The 13,988-nt window shown below is 34.8% G+C and overlaps 2 protein-coding genes across 2 annotated transcripts; one reads left to right on the top strand and one right to left on the bottom strand.

Moving 5' to 3' along the window:
* Positions 1-2,662: 2,662 nt before the first annotated feature.
* LOC106116085 (uncharacterized) lies at positions 2,663-6,508 on the top strand. The gene is made up of 10 exons (XM_013309826.1): positions 2,663-2,745; positions 3,121-3,185; positions 3,551-3,779; positions 4,183-4,385; positions 4,752-4,970; positions 5,152-5,247; positions 5,794-5,966; positions 6,162-6,251; positions 6,355-6,384; positions 6,493-6,508. The coding sequence occupies exons 1-10, from the start codon at positions 2,694-2,696 to the stop codon at positions 6,506-6,508; spliced, it is 1,173 nt and encodes a 390-aa protein (XP_013165280.1). The 5' UTR covers positions 2,663-2,693.
* Positions 6,509-7,552: 1,044 nt separating this feature from the next.
* LOC106116084 (uncharacterized) lies at positions 7,553-13,159 on the bottom strand. The gene is made up of 9 exons (XM_013309825.1): positions 13,034-13,159; positions 12,396-12,460; positions 11,185-11,413; positions 10,467-10,669; positions 9,280-9,504; positions 8,715-8,801; positions 8,109-8,284; positions 7,957-8,046; positions 7,553-7,646 (listed from the first exon to the last, which is right to left on the bottom strand). The coding sequence occupies exons 1-9, from the start codon at positions 13,083-13,085 to the stop codon at positions 7,553-7,555; spliced, it is 1,221 nt and encodes a 406-aa protein (XP_013165279.1). The 5' UTR covers positions 13,086-13,159.
* Between the last annotated feature and the right edge of the window lie 829 nt (positions 13,160-13,988).

The raw sequence follows: 13,988 nt of genomic DNA, 5'->3' as shown, positions 1-13,988 counted from the left end.
ACTTTGCAAAACAGAAAAGCAATTTGGTTCTAACCTCCGCTCTAATCTAAAATTGAAATACGAATAGAAAGTTGTGTTACTTTTTCCTAAAATGAATATTCAATTTTCATATGAGAATTTTATATAGATTCTATCATTCATGTTGAAATAAAAGATACAATATGGATTTAGAAACGATTAATACGTTTATTTCTAATAAATGTTGGTTAATGATAAGTACACGTATAAAAAAAGGGTCTTGACAGACAGACGGACGGACCACAAAGTGATCCTATAAGGGTTCCGTTTTTTCCTATGAGGTACGGAACCCTTTTTTTTCAGAGGGGAATGCTTTATGCATACTCCGCGCCCCGGGGGGGACGCGGTAGTTATGTGGGCGGCCCGTCGCTCAGGAGTGAGCGACGGGTCGCGTCCGCGAAATAATACCAGTGCTACTCATCCTGATGAAGGGCCCCCGATGGACTCGAAACTAGTCGGTGCCGCCACCGGACGTATATACGTGAGTGTTTAGCCGTGTTTATATATCAGTTTAGTATAATGTCTCACGAAAGTTTGAATAATTTAACGATATTACTTAGTCGATTGCCGTTTAGTTCTCATTGAAACAAGGATTAAGCTGAAATAGATAACGCCCATTCAGCGAATTAATCTTTAACCGAAACCTTCTTGTCAGCTGTCAGCTCCTAACAAGATATAGAGCAGTTTATCGAAATTTCCCTCATGGGCTTTCACACTAGGGTATCAGGCAAAAGTGAGACAGGGTAGTAGATAATACAGTACAGCCATGGTTTGAACGCATATTTACTGTCAAAAGAGTACTGAACTCATAGATAAAATCGACAAAATATTAAATTATTCAAACTTTCGTGAGACATTATATTAAACTGATATATAAACACGGCTAAACACTCACGTATATACGTCCGGTGGCGGCACCGACTAGTTTCGAGCCCATCGGGGGCCCTTCATCAGGATGAGTGGCACTGGTATTATTTCGCGGACGTGAGTGAGCGACGGGCCGCGTCCGCGAAATAATACCAGTGCCACTCATCCTGATGAAGGGCCCCCGATGGGCTCGAAACTAGTCGGTGCCGCCACCGGACGTATATACGTGAGTGTTTAGCCGTGTTTATATATCAGTTCGACAAAATATATCTAAATGTATAAGAATAAATCCTCTATCTACTACCCTGCTTTATAATTGTGTCCTCGTGAGAAACATCTATTAACCAAATATTGTTTGGGATTTCAATTTTATAATACCTTTGGAATATCGGATTATAAATATATAGGTCACTGTGTTTGTTGAATCTTTTGGACTCGAGCAATTCCGTTGCGGCAGATGCCTTCACCGTATGCTGCTGGCGTTGCCTCGTTCTTGGAAATTGCATATTTATACCCACAGTTTATATTATATATGTCATCTACATATGATTATTTATCAACTAGGTGTAGCCGGCGACTCCGTCCGTGCGGAATTAAAATAACATAATAAATAGCCTATGTGTTCTTCCAGACTATGTTCTACGTGTGTGCCAAATGTCATCAAAATCAGTTCAGCCATTCCGGAGATATCAAACAAACATCCATCCATCTAAACATTCGCATTTATAATATTAGTAAGATAAATTTGTCAAAAGGAAAACAAATGTAATTGTTATTTAAACAACGTGTTTATTAGTTTATAAATGTAGATTGTCTTCCAATTTGCTTTATTATTGGTATTATTTGATGAGGAATTGGTAGTAATTTTGCAATATCCTTGAGAACTAACGAAGTATAGACAGCTTCCCGAACGGTGTTCCAACGAGATTGCTTTTTAACAACGTTAAGGTTGCTTACACCTATACTTGTTAAATCTATACCTTTACACTGAGAAAAATACAGTAATTTACATAGTTATAGTCTAGTCGAAGTTACTATAACATAGTTTGCGAAATTAAGTAACCTTTGTAACCGCCTTTCCCTTCCCAACTTCTTTTAAAAAGAGTTGGAACTAAATTTGCTGAGGAAGGTTGTGACCTTACATACTGGAAGGGGAAATATCTTCTTTCAATACGCCCACTACTCTGTTAAAGGTAAACAACGCATTTGTAATCATGTCTTTCTGTGATCTGGGAAGCCTTAGCTATTTTAGCGTATTCAGGTGGCCGTTTGATTTTTACCTGTATCTTACTAATATTATAAATGCGAAAGATGGATCCTTGTTAGAAAATATCTGCGGAACAGCTTAACGGATCTTAGTAAATAGTCTGGAAGAACACATAGGCCACTTTTTAAGTTTTTTATTAATTCCGTGCGAGCGGAGTTGCGGACGACAGCTAGTACTGTAATAATTGTTTAAAAAACGAATACAAATGACGTCACAATACAAAATTGGTAAATAAATTTAAGCCCAATATTTATGGCAGCTGGTAATTTACGGTTTAAAAAAACTAATGTTTTATAAAAAATTTAAAAAAAATGACAAATATTACCTCACATGCACTAAGACGAACACGTAAATAAATTAATAATTTTTTAATACTAAGTATAAATTGTTATATGTAAGAATTAATTGAAATTTCAATTAATTGATGTTGTAAATGAGCCGAGAAATTACATTTTGATATATGTTTACATTAGAACAAACACAAACAAACATGTTACCGTGTTGAATTTTATTATTTTTCAAAGAATATATTGTTTATAATATGGTATTACGTAGATTGTTTCATTCGCTACTCGTATTCAATGTAATTGAAAGTAAGTTTATTAATATTAATAATAAAAATAATGATGTTCCAAATATCAAATTACATTGGAATCATTAATGATTGTCGCGAAACAAACATAATACGCTTGGTGTTTGATACAAACACCGATCACAAACAGGGGCTTGGCAAACTTGTTCGTTTATTCCAGATTTCCAAGATCATTATTCAATATCATTTAATTTGTGTACGAAACCCGACACGAACGTAGATCCCTGGCACAAACAACGTTCACCTATCCTAACGTTCATATTTGTTATTTGGCGTTCCCTGTTTGCCAAACGTAAGGAACCGGCTTAACTAGCGATGCCATGTAATTAATCGGTATGATGATCGTCATTTTTTAAACAATTAGTGTTTATTTTAGGTTCTTGGTCTCTTAGGAAGATCCGTGATGGTATACCGGTAGACAAACAAGAAAAGAAATATATGGTAATTTTTTATATTACAAGATTAAAATAGCTTTTTATACTGTGGTAATTCTCTCTGGAATATGAATCCGTTCGTCTTTTAGTACAGTCAGGGTTCTTCGCGGTGTTCTACTTACGGAAAAATTGTCATGTTAATTGTTACGAAACAAATTCCTCTTGTAGTACCTGCGCGGGATAATAGTAAAAAGCAATTAATCTTGTACCAATGGCAACTTTTTTTCGTATAGACACTTTTAAAAGTTGCTTCCGATTGTTTATTGTTTGCGCGTCGTCGTCTCAATGCTTTCGAAATTCAAATGACTCACACATTAATATTTGAATACCGCCATAATCCTCGATAGTAGATAGATAAATGAATGATTTCAGGTATATTTTATGAAGTCTGATAAGTCTTCAGTTCAATATACGGATTGGGTGTGCGCGGGTGCGCTCGTCTCCAAACTCTATATAGTAACCGCCGCCGCATGCTTAGAAGACGTGCAATATCTATACGCTGTCGCCGGATATACTGTTTTGGTTGAATACGAAAATATTAATACAGACCTATGCACAAAGAATTATAAGAGGAAAGTCGTATATACATGTGTACCTAAAGGTACGATTAACAATAAGTATTTTTGCACTAATTATTAAGCCACGCGTGATGAACTACGAGTAAAACGAGCAAATAATGATACATTTTTAAGTACAGTCGACTGCGTTCGCGGTGTTCCAGTAACCAAAAAAATGTTTAGCCATCTAGCACTTAACGTGCTTCTTACAAATTAATAATATTTGTTACTAATATAATCAATTGAAACTCTGTATTGTGAAGTATTAAATACAATATAAACATTGATTAGCATTTAAACGATTGTCGCTTATGAGGTGGAATACCGCCAATGATCGCGACTGTATTAGTAATAGTAGGAGTAGTGCTTAGTAGAAAATAGATCGTAATTTTAGAGTTTACTTTCACCAGTTATATTAATATAAATACCGTCAATTTTGTGTTTCAGCTTATGAGTTTAATTACGCTAATGTCGAGAAATGGTCAGCTATCGATATAGGCGTAGCGAAAGTTGATTCTGAATTTAATTTTGACAAGGGTGCTTGTTCATTCAGACCGCAGTCTATAGGCATTAATTATGATCCTAAATATCAAGCAGCGGGTGTCGATGCAATTGTATTGGGCTGGGGACATAAATCAATATGGAAACGAGTGCGTTGAGTATTTTAACTTATGGTGTTAATAACATAGCAATAATATAAAAAGATCTCAATGAATTGTTATAAGTATATGTATATATTTATACCAAAGATAATTAAGAATTAATAAGGTGATGGATTATGAATTCATTACGCATTCAATAGTCAAAATTCAGATATAATAATTAAAAAAGCACTTTAAAGAATTAGATATAAGTAAAATAAATACACTAACCGTGCATTTCTACTGCCAAAACGACTAACAAAAACATATTATCATAATCTTATTGTCTTTGAAAAATAGAGATAATATGTTTTTGTACAGGTGCCTTGGCAGTGAAAACTCATGGTATTGTAAACATGAATGGATTATTTTAAGCCGGGAGACGATACACGTATGGTACAAAAGAATCTTGATTACGCACCAGTATCGATTATAAACAAGAAAAAATGCAAAGAGGGTTACAAAGATATTCCAGATTTACAAGAAGTGATAGATAAATATATGATTTGTACTCACGGAAAGGGAAATCTCGACAGCGGAGGTAACATTATAGCTACAATCAAACCGGATGCTGAAGGGTGCACCAATTCTGAGGTAGAGTATTAAAAGTCGAAATTCTAAAGTGTAATAACGGAAAACACATATATCTTAAGAAGAATTTCTATGAATTAGAATTACACTGGATTTGCTTAAACATGAAATATTTACTACGTACAAAATACCAAAACAAATTGTCCTCAGTTTAAACACAAGTCGATGTTAATGTTATTTACAGAACGAGAATTGCCGAAGAAATATGGAGAAAATGAATGAATCGCTATCTATTAATACCACGAATATTGATTGGATTCGGAGGCAAGGAATATGTCAGGTGACTTTTCGCTATCATATGTTTCACAAAAACATATTTTTTTTATATCATAAAGAGGCAAACGAGCGAGCGGCCGCCTGAAATCGCTGAAATAGCGAAGTGACCGTTACCCATAGACAAACGCAATTGCATATGCGTTGCCTACCTTTAATCGACGGAGGAGAGGATGCACAGAAAGAAAATATTTTCGCTTCCCAAGCATGAAATCATCAAAAAGGGTGGGAAGGGAAAGAGGACTAAGTAAGGCCTCCGGGACGCACACTCATCAGACGAAACGCGGAATCGCTTCCACTAGACGCCTGTCTTCTGTGTAGTCGTGGTATTTCACCGGCCGAGCCGGGCCAATTCGTACAAAGATGTTAAACGCAATGTAAAGCGGGCTCTACCACTGTTAAGATATTATCATGTCACTCATTTTGTTTAGGAAAACAAAAACAACATTTGTCAGTGATATATAATCACAGCAATTAAATTTAATCATCAGCTAACATATATGCATATTTTAAGAAAGCTTAATTATATTATTTCTCATAATATTTTTGTTAGAACGATCACGGAGGACCGCTTGTCACATGGATTGGTGGCAAAGAGTACCTTATCGGTGTTGCGTCCGTATTCCGGGTGAATAATGAATCTAAATGCGAAGGACCATATTTATTCACGAGTACACAATGCAATGGAGCATTTTTACACTGTGTTCTTAACGCTAACGATACAAGGTAAGCCATTCATTGATGATTATAATCGTCGTTTTACAATCTTTCTAATTTGATCAATAATGCTCAACTGTTTTGATTTTTCACGAAAAGCGTAGTTTAATTTACTTACTAGATGCAAAGCAACTTTTAGTTAATTGGAACACTGCGAATGACAGTGACTGTACATAGCTAATTTTATATTATTGATTATTTCAGACGTGCTAACTCCATTTGCGACCAGCCACCAAGGAAACGTGGTTTTGAAATGATACATAAATATATATCATGGGCCCATCAACCACACGGGTAAGGATTACGACGATACGAAATGTTAAAAAATGGATACGAAATAAAATTGTTTACGTTATATAATTGTGAGTTATTGAGTATTTTTCTTTGTTTTTTTTAGGCCGGTTCTGAATGAAAAAATAAAATACAGGCCACTTATGCCTTTACATAATTTATATGAAACCAATAAATAACAACATAGATTTTTATTATATTTTTTTTATTACATTTTTTTTAATTTTCCTAAATGACCTTTCAGTTTTTTTACGTCGTAGATCTATGTATCATATCAAGTTTCCTTGTAAAAGTATTTTTTCCTCTGCTTTTTAACAAAGATATTGAAATTTAAATATCTGCCTTTAAACTTACTACCGATGGCTGCGAGATTAGTAAAGGTAAAGAAAAAAAAATATTCTGACGTCACGTCATCGTAGTTAGAAAGCTAACTAAAATTACACATCACTTTTTAACTGTAATAATAGGTTTTAATACAAAGAAAATTATTAAAATAATTATGCAATAATCTTTAAATCGAACGTTTTTTTTTGGATAGGTTGATTGCATAATTATGGCCACTTTTATTTTCATAGTGACTTAAGAGATATTTGCTTGTCCTTTTAAGGAAAGGTTTGGAAGTATATTTCGCGAAGGATGTCTTATAATGGAAAGGGAAATATCCTTTTTCTGTACATCTGCTAAAAGTACGCAGAGCATCTGTCTATAGACAGGAATCCCTTTATTATCTTAGCGTAATCAGGTGGCCTTTTACTTGTTTGTCACTATATATTACTTACAATTTAGATTTTAGATGATAATGTAAACCATTTAAAAAGCTTGGATTAAAGTAAACCTATTCCATTTAAATTGAATTTAACTGTTTGCCGTGACAAATTAGATTTTGACCGTCATCAAAATCTCAGAAGCGGAAGACAAGAACTTTTTTGACAAGGGACGTTCTAACACATTTCGTTGGAACATAGCTTTGACGGTACGATGTTTTTCATTCATATTTTATATTTACATAACAAATAAAATATATAACAACAAAAACATCCTTATATTGGAACATAATTAAAATTGTGTTGTAATTTTCAATTAACTATACGGAGTCTAAACATAATGTTGAGATCTTTACTGTGCTAACAACTTTTTACTGTGTAATAATGCCTTTCATTTTCTATGAAAGAAGAGATAGAGACAGCAATATTCTTAAACATGTGTAAATACGATTAAAATTCACAGTAAGTAATAACTTTTACAATAGAAATTTTTAAAAAGAAAACTACACTTCTTTATCAAAATTATTTTATACAAATGAATCATGTTCCGTAATTTTTCGATCTTTTTCTGTTTTTATGAAAACTCCTTAATGGTATAAGTGGCCTGTAATTTACTTTTTCATTTTCAGCCGGCCTGCAAAAAAATATTTAGAACAGAATACAAGTGCCACAGCCTTATTATAATCCACGTTCCTTTCCCACCTTTTCCTACGGAAATGAAAGGGGAAGTGGATTTGGCAGAGGAAAGGATGCATAGGAATATATCTTCTTCATGTTCGTTCCTCTTTTAATTAAATGTTGGCAATACAGATAGCGGTCGCTTCGCTATTTTGGCTAATTAAGGTGCTTACAGACTCATTAAACACTTTATAATATTAAAAAAAGATAGTGGAATTCACGGCTGTACCGTATGTTGTAATGTCTTGATACTTAACAATGCTTACCCATCTGGATGATTAGTCCACGATATATGTCTATGTATCATTTCAAAACCTCGCTCCTTTGCTGGCATGTCACAAATGGAGTTAGCACGTCTGAAAACAAGAATATGACAGTGTAAACCCATGGTTAAATGAAATAAAATAATATTGGTTACCTTGATTTCTTCTCTGGATTAAGAATGCAATTTAAAAAGGCTCCGTTGCATTGTGTACTTGTGAATAAATATGGTCCTTCGCATTTAGATTCATTATTCACCCGGAATACGGACGCAACACCGATGAGGTACTCTCTACCACCGATCCATGTCACCAACGGACCACCGTGGTCGTTCTAAGAAAAGTTATTAGATAAACAGCACTAAAATTTTCATCCGTGATAGTACTTAATTTAAGGTCAGAATAACAGTATTTCGTCCGCCGAATTCGTCTATCACTCGGCACACCCTTGTATCTCTTATTAATCCATCTATCTAGTATAATTATATTTATATAACACTAGCTGTTGCCCGTGACTCCTTCCGTGCGGAATTAAAAAAACCTAATAAGTAGCCTATGTGTTCTTCCAAACTATCTTTTACATCTATGCCAAATTTCATCAAGATCCGTTGAGTTGTACTGGAGATACATTCAAACAAACATCCATCCATCCATCCATCCATCTAAACTTTCACATTTATAATGTCACTAAGATTTTTGTACATTATTTAAGTTACACTAATTTTTGACTATATTTCTCATTTGTTTTATTAAAAAGAACTTACCTGACAAATGCCATGTCTCCTAGTCGGCACATGGTCAGCAACAGAGTCCAAAGTTATGTTACCATTTAAACTTCTTCGACATTCGCCCTGTATGTAACAATATTTTTACTACTTACGCTTAGAGCCGCCATTGTACAGTCAGCTACAAAAATACCGTAACAGACAAGATATTCAAATATTTAGTAACTTCTAAAGTAATAAATTATTCAAGGATTTCTATTTAATTTAATAACTTAATTCCTCGCAGACGCAGTCGCTGTCGACAGTTAGTTCTAAATAATCTTATTTTAATGTTATTTTTTTATCATCATCAGCTCACTATACATCCCCACCTAAGGGCTCGGAACCTACCCTAAGTTAAGGGTGATTAGGCCATAGTCAACCAAGCTGGCCAAGTGTGGGTTGGTTGACTTCACACATATCTTTGAATTTCTACTCAGATATGTACATAATGTAATGTGATTTAATGTATATATATATGTAAAAATACTTAGTAATTCGAATTTAAACGCTGTATTTTAGTAAAGCTATTATGTCTATTTTATGAATGAAAAAAGCGATGTACCTTCGAATTACTTTGCGGACATCCTTCGGACTCTGGTTTCAATGTGGTCATAATATTACCTTGGTTATCCAGATTTCCCGCTCCAATTGTACATATCATATATTTCTCTATAATATCTTGTAACTCTGGTATGTCACTGTATCCTTCTTTGCATTTCTTTTTATTTGTAATGGAAACCGATGCATAATGAGGTTCTCTTTGCAACAAGCGTTCATCATCGCCCGGCTTGAAATTTTAATCATTTTAACTTTGATTACTTTTATTAATTCCTTGGTAATATAATATTTAAATACTTATTATAATTACTGAACTTATATTGAACTTGTCCTTGATTGTGATACTTACCGTGGATTTCTGATACCAAAATCTCTGTATAAAAGAGAGAGATAACAATACGTTTTAAACGAGAATTTTGTTCTCAGAAATCCCAGGTAATAATAAAGTTTATTTAGTAACACTACATATATATTTTATTATAATAATAAAATAAGGCAAGTAAAATTCACACTGACGGGGTCGGAGCCTACCCTATAACAGGAGTGACTAGGCCATAGTCAACCACGCTGGCCCAGTGCTTAGATATGAGCAGGTTGCATCACGATGTTGTCCTTCGTCGTAAGAACTTTGGATAAATGTAGTACATATGTAAATCGCAAATTGAAAAACAAATTGGTACATGGCGGGATTTGAACCCAGGACCTGCAGATTGCAAGTCAAGTGCTTATCACCTGAGTCACCGTCGCTTCATATAAGTAAAATACTATAGCCATAAAATATTTTCACTAATCGCTAGATGAAATAGGTAAGGTAAGTTAAATAGCTTCAAAGAATAACATTTAGTAAACTTATATAAATACGGCCACTCACTTACGTTCGTCCGGTTGCAGCACCGACTAGTTTCGAGCCCATTGTTGGCCCTTCATCAGGGTGAGTGGGACTGGTATTAATACGCGGACGGGGCCACTGCGCACCAACGCTCTTAGGGCGGGTCTTGAGGATCTGGGGCCCGGGGTGCGTCGGCGTTTTCGACGATATTGATAACAAAGCGTCGAGGGTGTTGTTGTTCAAATTTGACTGATGGGCTCGAAACTAGTCGGTGCCGCAACCGGACGAATGTATGTGCGTGTTTGGCCGTTTTTATATAAGTTTATGATAATATCTCACCAAAGTTAAATACATCAACTTACTTGTTTCCATATCTCACTATGTCCCCAACCTATAACTATTGCATCAGTACCAGGTTCTTGAAATTTAGGATCGTAATTTATAGGAATAGGCGCTGGGTCGTAGTCACAATAACCTTTTTCAAATGCAAACTCACTATCGATTTTCGCTATGCCTATGTCGATAGCTGACCACTTCTCAATATTAGCGTAGTCAAATTCGTAAGCTGAAATACAAATACAATTAAACATTTGGAACCTTAAAATACGACTGTTGCTCATCACTTTCATAGTTTTGGTTATAACTAAATTAAATTAAATCGTTGTCATAACCACGATAGAATAGAATCGAAGTCAAACTGGGCTACCGATATCTCAAGTTTGGGGGGCAGTATTTCCTCTCTCGGAAATGTTTCCTTACAGACAAAAAACATGAAACTTACAATGTTATGAAGCCCTTAATTAGTAGTAAGCACTTAACTAGCGCGTAGCGATTAATATACACCATTTACCGTGGGTTTCTGATACCAAAATGTCTTTACACAGATAAATGTTTTAAATTGAGGTTTTGGACTCAGAAACGCACAGTTAGCATCAATTGCCAAAAACCAAAGTGTCTGAACAAACCCGCATTTGGTTTGTAGACACTTTTATTGTAAATTAATATATTGTTCCTTGTTTATATAATTAAAAAAATAGGATAGTGGTAAAGGATAGTTTAATCTTTGCTTAAAAAACATACCTCTCGGCACACATGTGTATACTACTTTTCTTTTATACCATTTCGTACATGTGTGAGTACCAAGGTCTTTAAATTCAACAACATCTTTGACACCACCAACAGCGTATATATAGTCAACATCTTCCAAGCACGCGGCGGCGGTTACGATAAATAGTTTACTAACAAGGGCACCCCCACACACCCAGTCTGTATATTTAACGGTGGACTTCTCAGATCGGACTAAATATACCTATAAATTTGCAATCATCATCATCAGCTCACTATACGTCCCCACCGAGGGGCTCGGAGCCTACCCTAAGTTAAGGGTGATTAGGCTATAGTCAACCACGCTGGCCAAGTGCGGGTTGGTTGACTTCACACATATCTTTGAATTTCTTCTCAGATATGTGCTGGTTGCATCACGATGTTTTCCATCACCGTAAGAACGTCGGATAAATGTACATATGTAAATCGGAAATCGAAAAACACATTGGTACATGGCGGGATTCGAACCCAGGACCTGCAGATTGCAAGTCGAGTGCTTGACCCCTGAGCCACCGACGCTCTTTACATTTGCAAATTTGCATTAGCATTATAAAAAACCTACATGTTCTTCTAGACTATTTTCTACATACAGCCGTTCTAGAATACCTTCTAACAAACATCGTTTATTTGCATGCATCTCTTTTTTTATATCATAAGGTGGCAAACGAGTGAGCGGTCACTTGAAATCGCTGAAATAGCGAAGTGACAGATGCCCATTGACATACGCAATTGCATATGCGTTCCCTACCTTAAATCGACGGAGGAGAGGATGCACAGAAAGAAAATATTTTCCCTTCCCATGCATCCTCTCATCCGAAAAGTCCACTTACACTTCCCATCATTTCCTTATAAAAAAAAGGGTGGGAAGGGAAAGAGGACTAAATTAGGCCTCCGGGACGCACACTGTTCAGAAGAAACGCGGAATTGCTTCCACTTGACCTCCTGTCTTCTGTGCGGTCGTGGTATTTCACCGGGCGAGCCGGGACAATTCGTGCGAAGTTGTTAAGGCGGGCTCTACCACTGTTACTCTAAAACGGCTGAACAGATCTCGATGAAAATTGGCATACATATAGAACAAAGTCTTGAAGAACACATATACAACTTATTAAGTTTGTTTTTAATTCCGCGTGTACGGAGACGCGGGCAACAGCTAGTATAAAATAAAATGTAGATAAAAATATACTTACCGCATATGTCTTCGGTTTACCGCCCAACGGTTTTCCATTTCGTATTCTCCTTTGAGAATATGAATCTACAATTAACAGAAATTGTTGAAATAATTAAATCTGAGTGGTGTTTCTTCAATCTTCTTGTCCTAACTTAAGTAGTATTATTAATTTAATTTATTAGTAGTAATATTGATTCTTTTAATTCCAACCTTGTTTTTGAAGAAACTTTCTACGTTATTTTTAGGGTTCCGTACCTCATAAGAAAAAAACGGAACCCTTCTGGATCACTTTGTCGTCCGTCCGTCTGTCTGTCAAGACCCTTTTTCTCAAAAACGCGTAAAGGTATCAAGCTGGAATTTATTTTAATAGCATACGACGCATGCGACTCGCGTCCGCGCGGAATTAAAAACAAACTTAATGAGTAGCCTATGTGTTCTTCCAGACTATGTTCTTCATCTGTGCCAAATTCCATCAAGATGGATGAAGCCATCTAAACATTTGCATTTTTAATATTAGTAAGATATTTTGAATTTGACATCGCAATTTATGCCGGGTTAAACTGGTTCAAAGTATCGACATAACCTGTTTCAGATCATTTTCATTGAATCCGATACATAATTCATCATTAGTGAGCAAATTTATTTTAATAGACTTACTTTTTATTACAATAATTATAAGTAGCATATAAAAAAATCGATGCAATCCCATAATATTCAAATATACTTCAAATTAAAATAAATTAACATACTACGCTCACATATTTAACTATGTCGTTTGTTAGGTAAAAATTAACCAATCTTTGTAATTTCTCGCATCATTTAAAATATCAATAAGCAAAACATAATAACAATTTAACGATTTTAGACAAATCATGGTTTCAAAGATGAAAATTATTCATCTATAGTATTATCAAGTACTTGACCCTTGAGCCACCGACGCTCCTTAAATACAATATAGTGAAAATAATATTCGTATTAGGCTGTTTGAAAATGTTTCCACCAGCCGCACAATCAGGCACAGTGGAAACATGCCTTTAGAGGGATAAACGATTCAAATCCCATTCCAAAGCCCAACGTGTAAACAAAGCTACAACTCTTAAAAGCTGTCGTAAATTTCCATCCCCCTGTATAAATTGTACAAGAGAAATGTAATCCTTAGGATTTGTTCTTTCGATAAAATACTTGGAAATTAAATACTTATTTTTTTTTAAGTTTTGTAACTGAGCAACGAAATATAGTCCGGGATACTTATCTGACCCGGTAGGCAAAATCTAAACTAAATTATAATGATTTAGTAGCCCCCTGTATAAGATTGTCGTGGGGTAGTTTTCTTTTTAATATTCTTTTATTATGTGTCAATTGCAATGAACAAATGCTATAGTAACCACGACTCTGTGAATAGCAGAAAGCTAATTGAAATTAGGAAAAGATTACAGGCAAATTTATAAAAAAAAAAATTAATAACGTATTAATTTATTTATTTTATTTAACAAAATAAAAAATATAAATTAATAATTTATGAAACAAAATATTTAAATATGTTTATATCTAGTCAAAGTTGTTTGATTTAGGTTAAAGTTTCTAATAGATATTTGAGGTCTTATTCGTACTT

This window comes from Papilio xuthus, unplaced genomic scaffold (assembly GCF_000836235.2).
Source record: "Papilio xuthus unplaced genomic scaffold, Pxut_1.1 DF827756.1, whole genome shotgun sequence".
NCBI lineage: Eukaryota > Metazoa > Arthropoda > Insecta > Lepidoptera > Papilionidae > Papilio > Papilio xuthus.
Note: the sequence above shows the minus strand (reverse complement) of the source record. Positions and strands in the feature narration are given on the sequence as shown.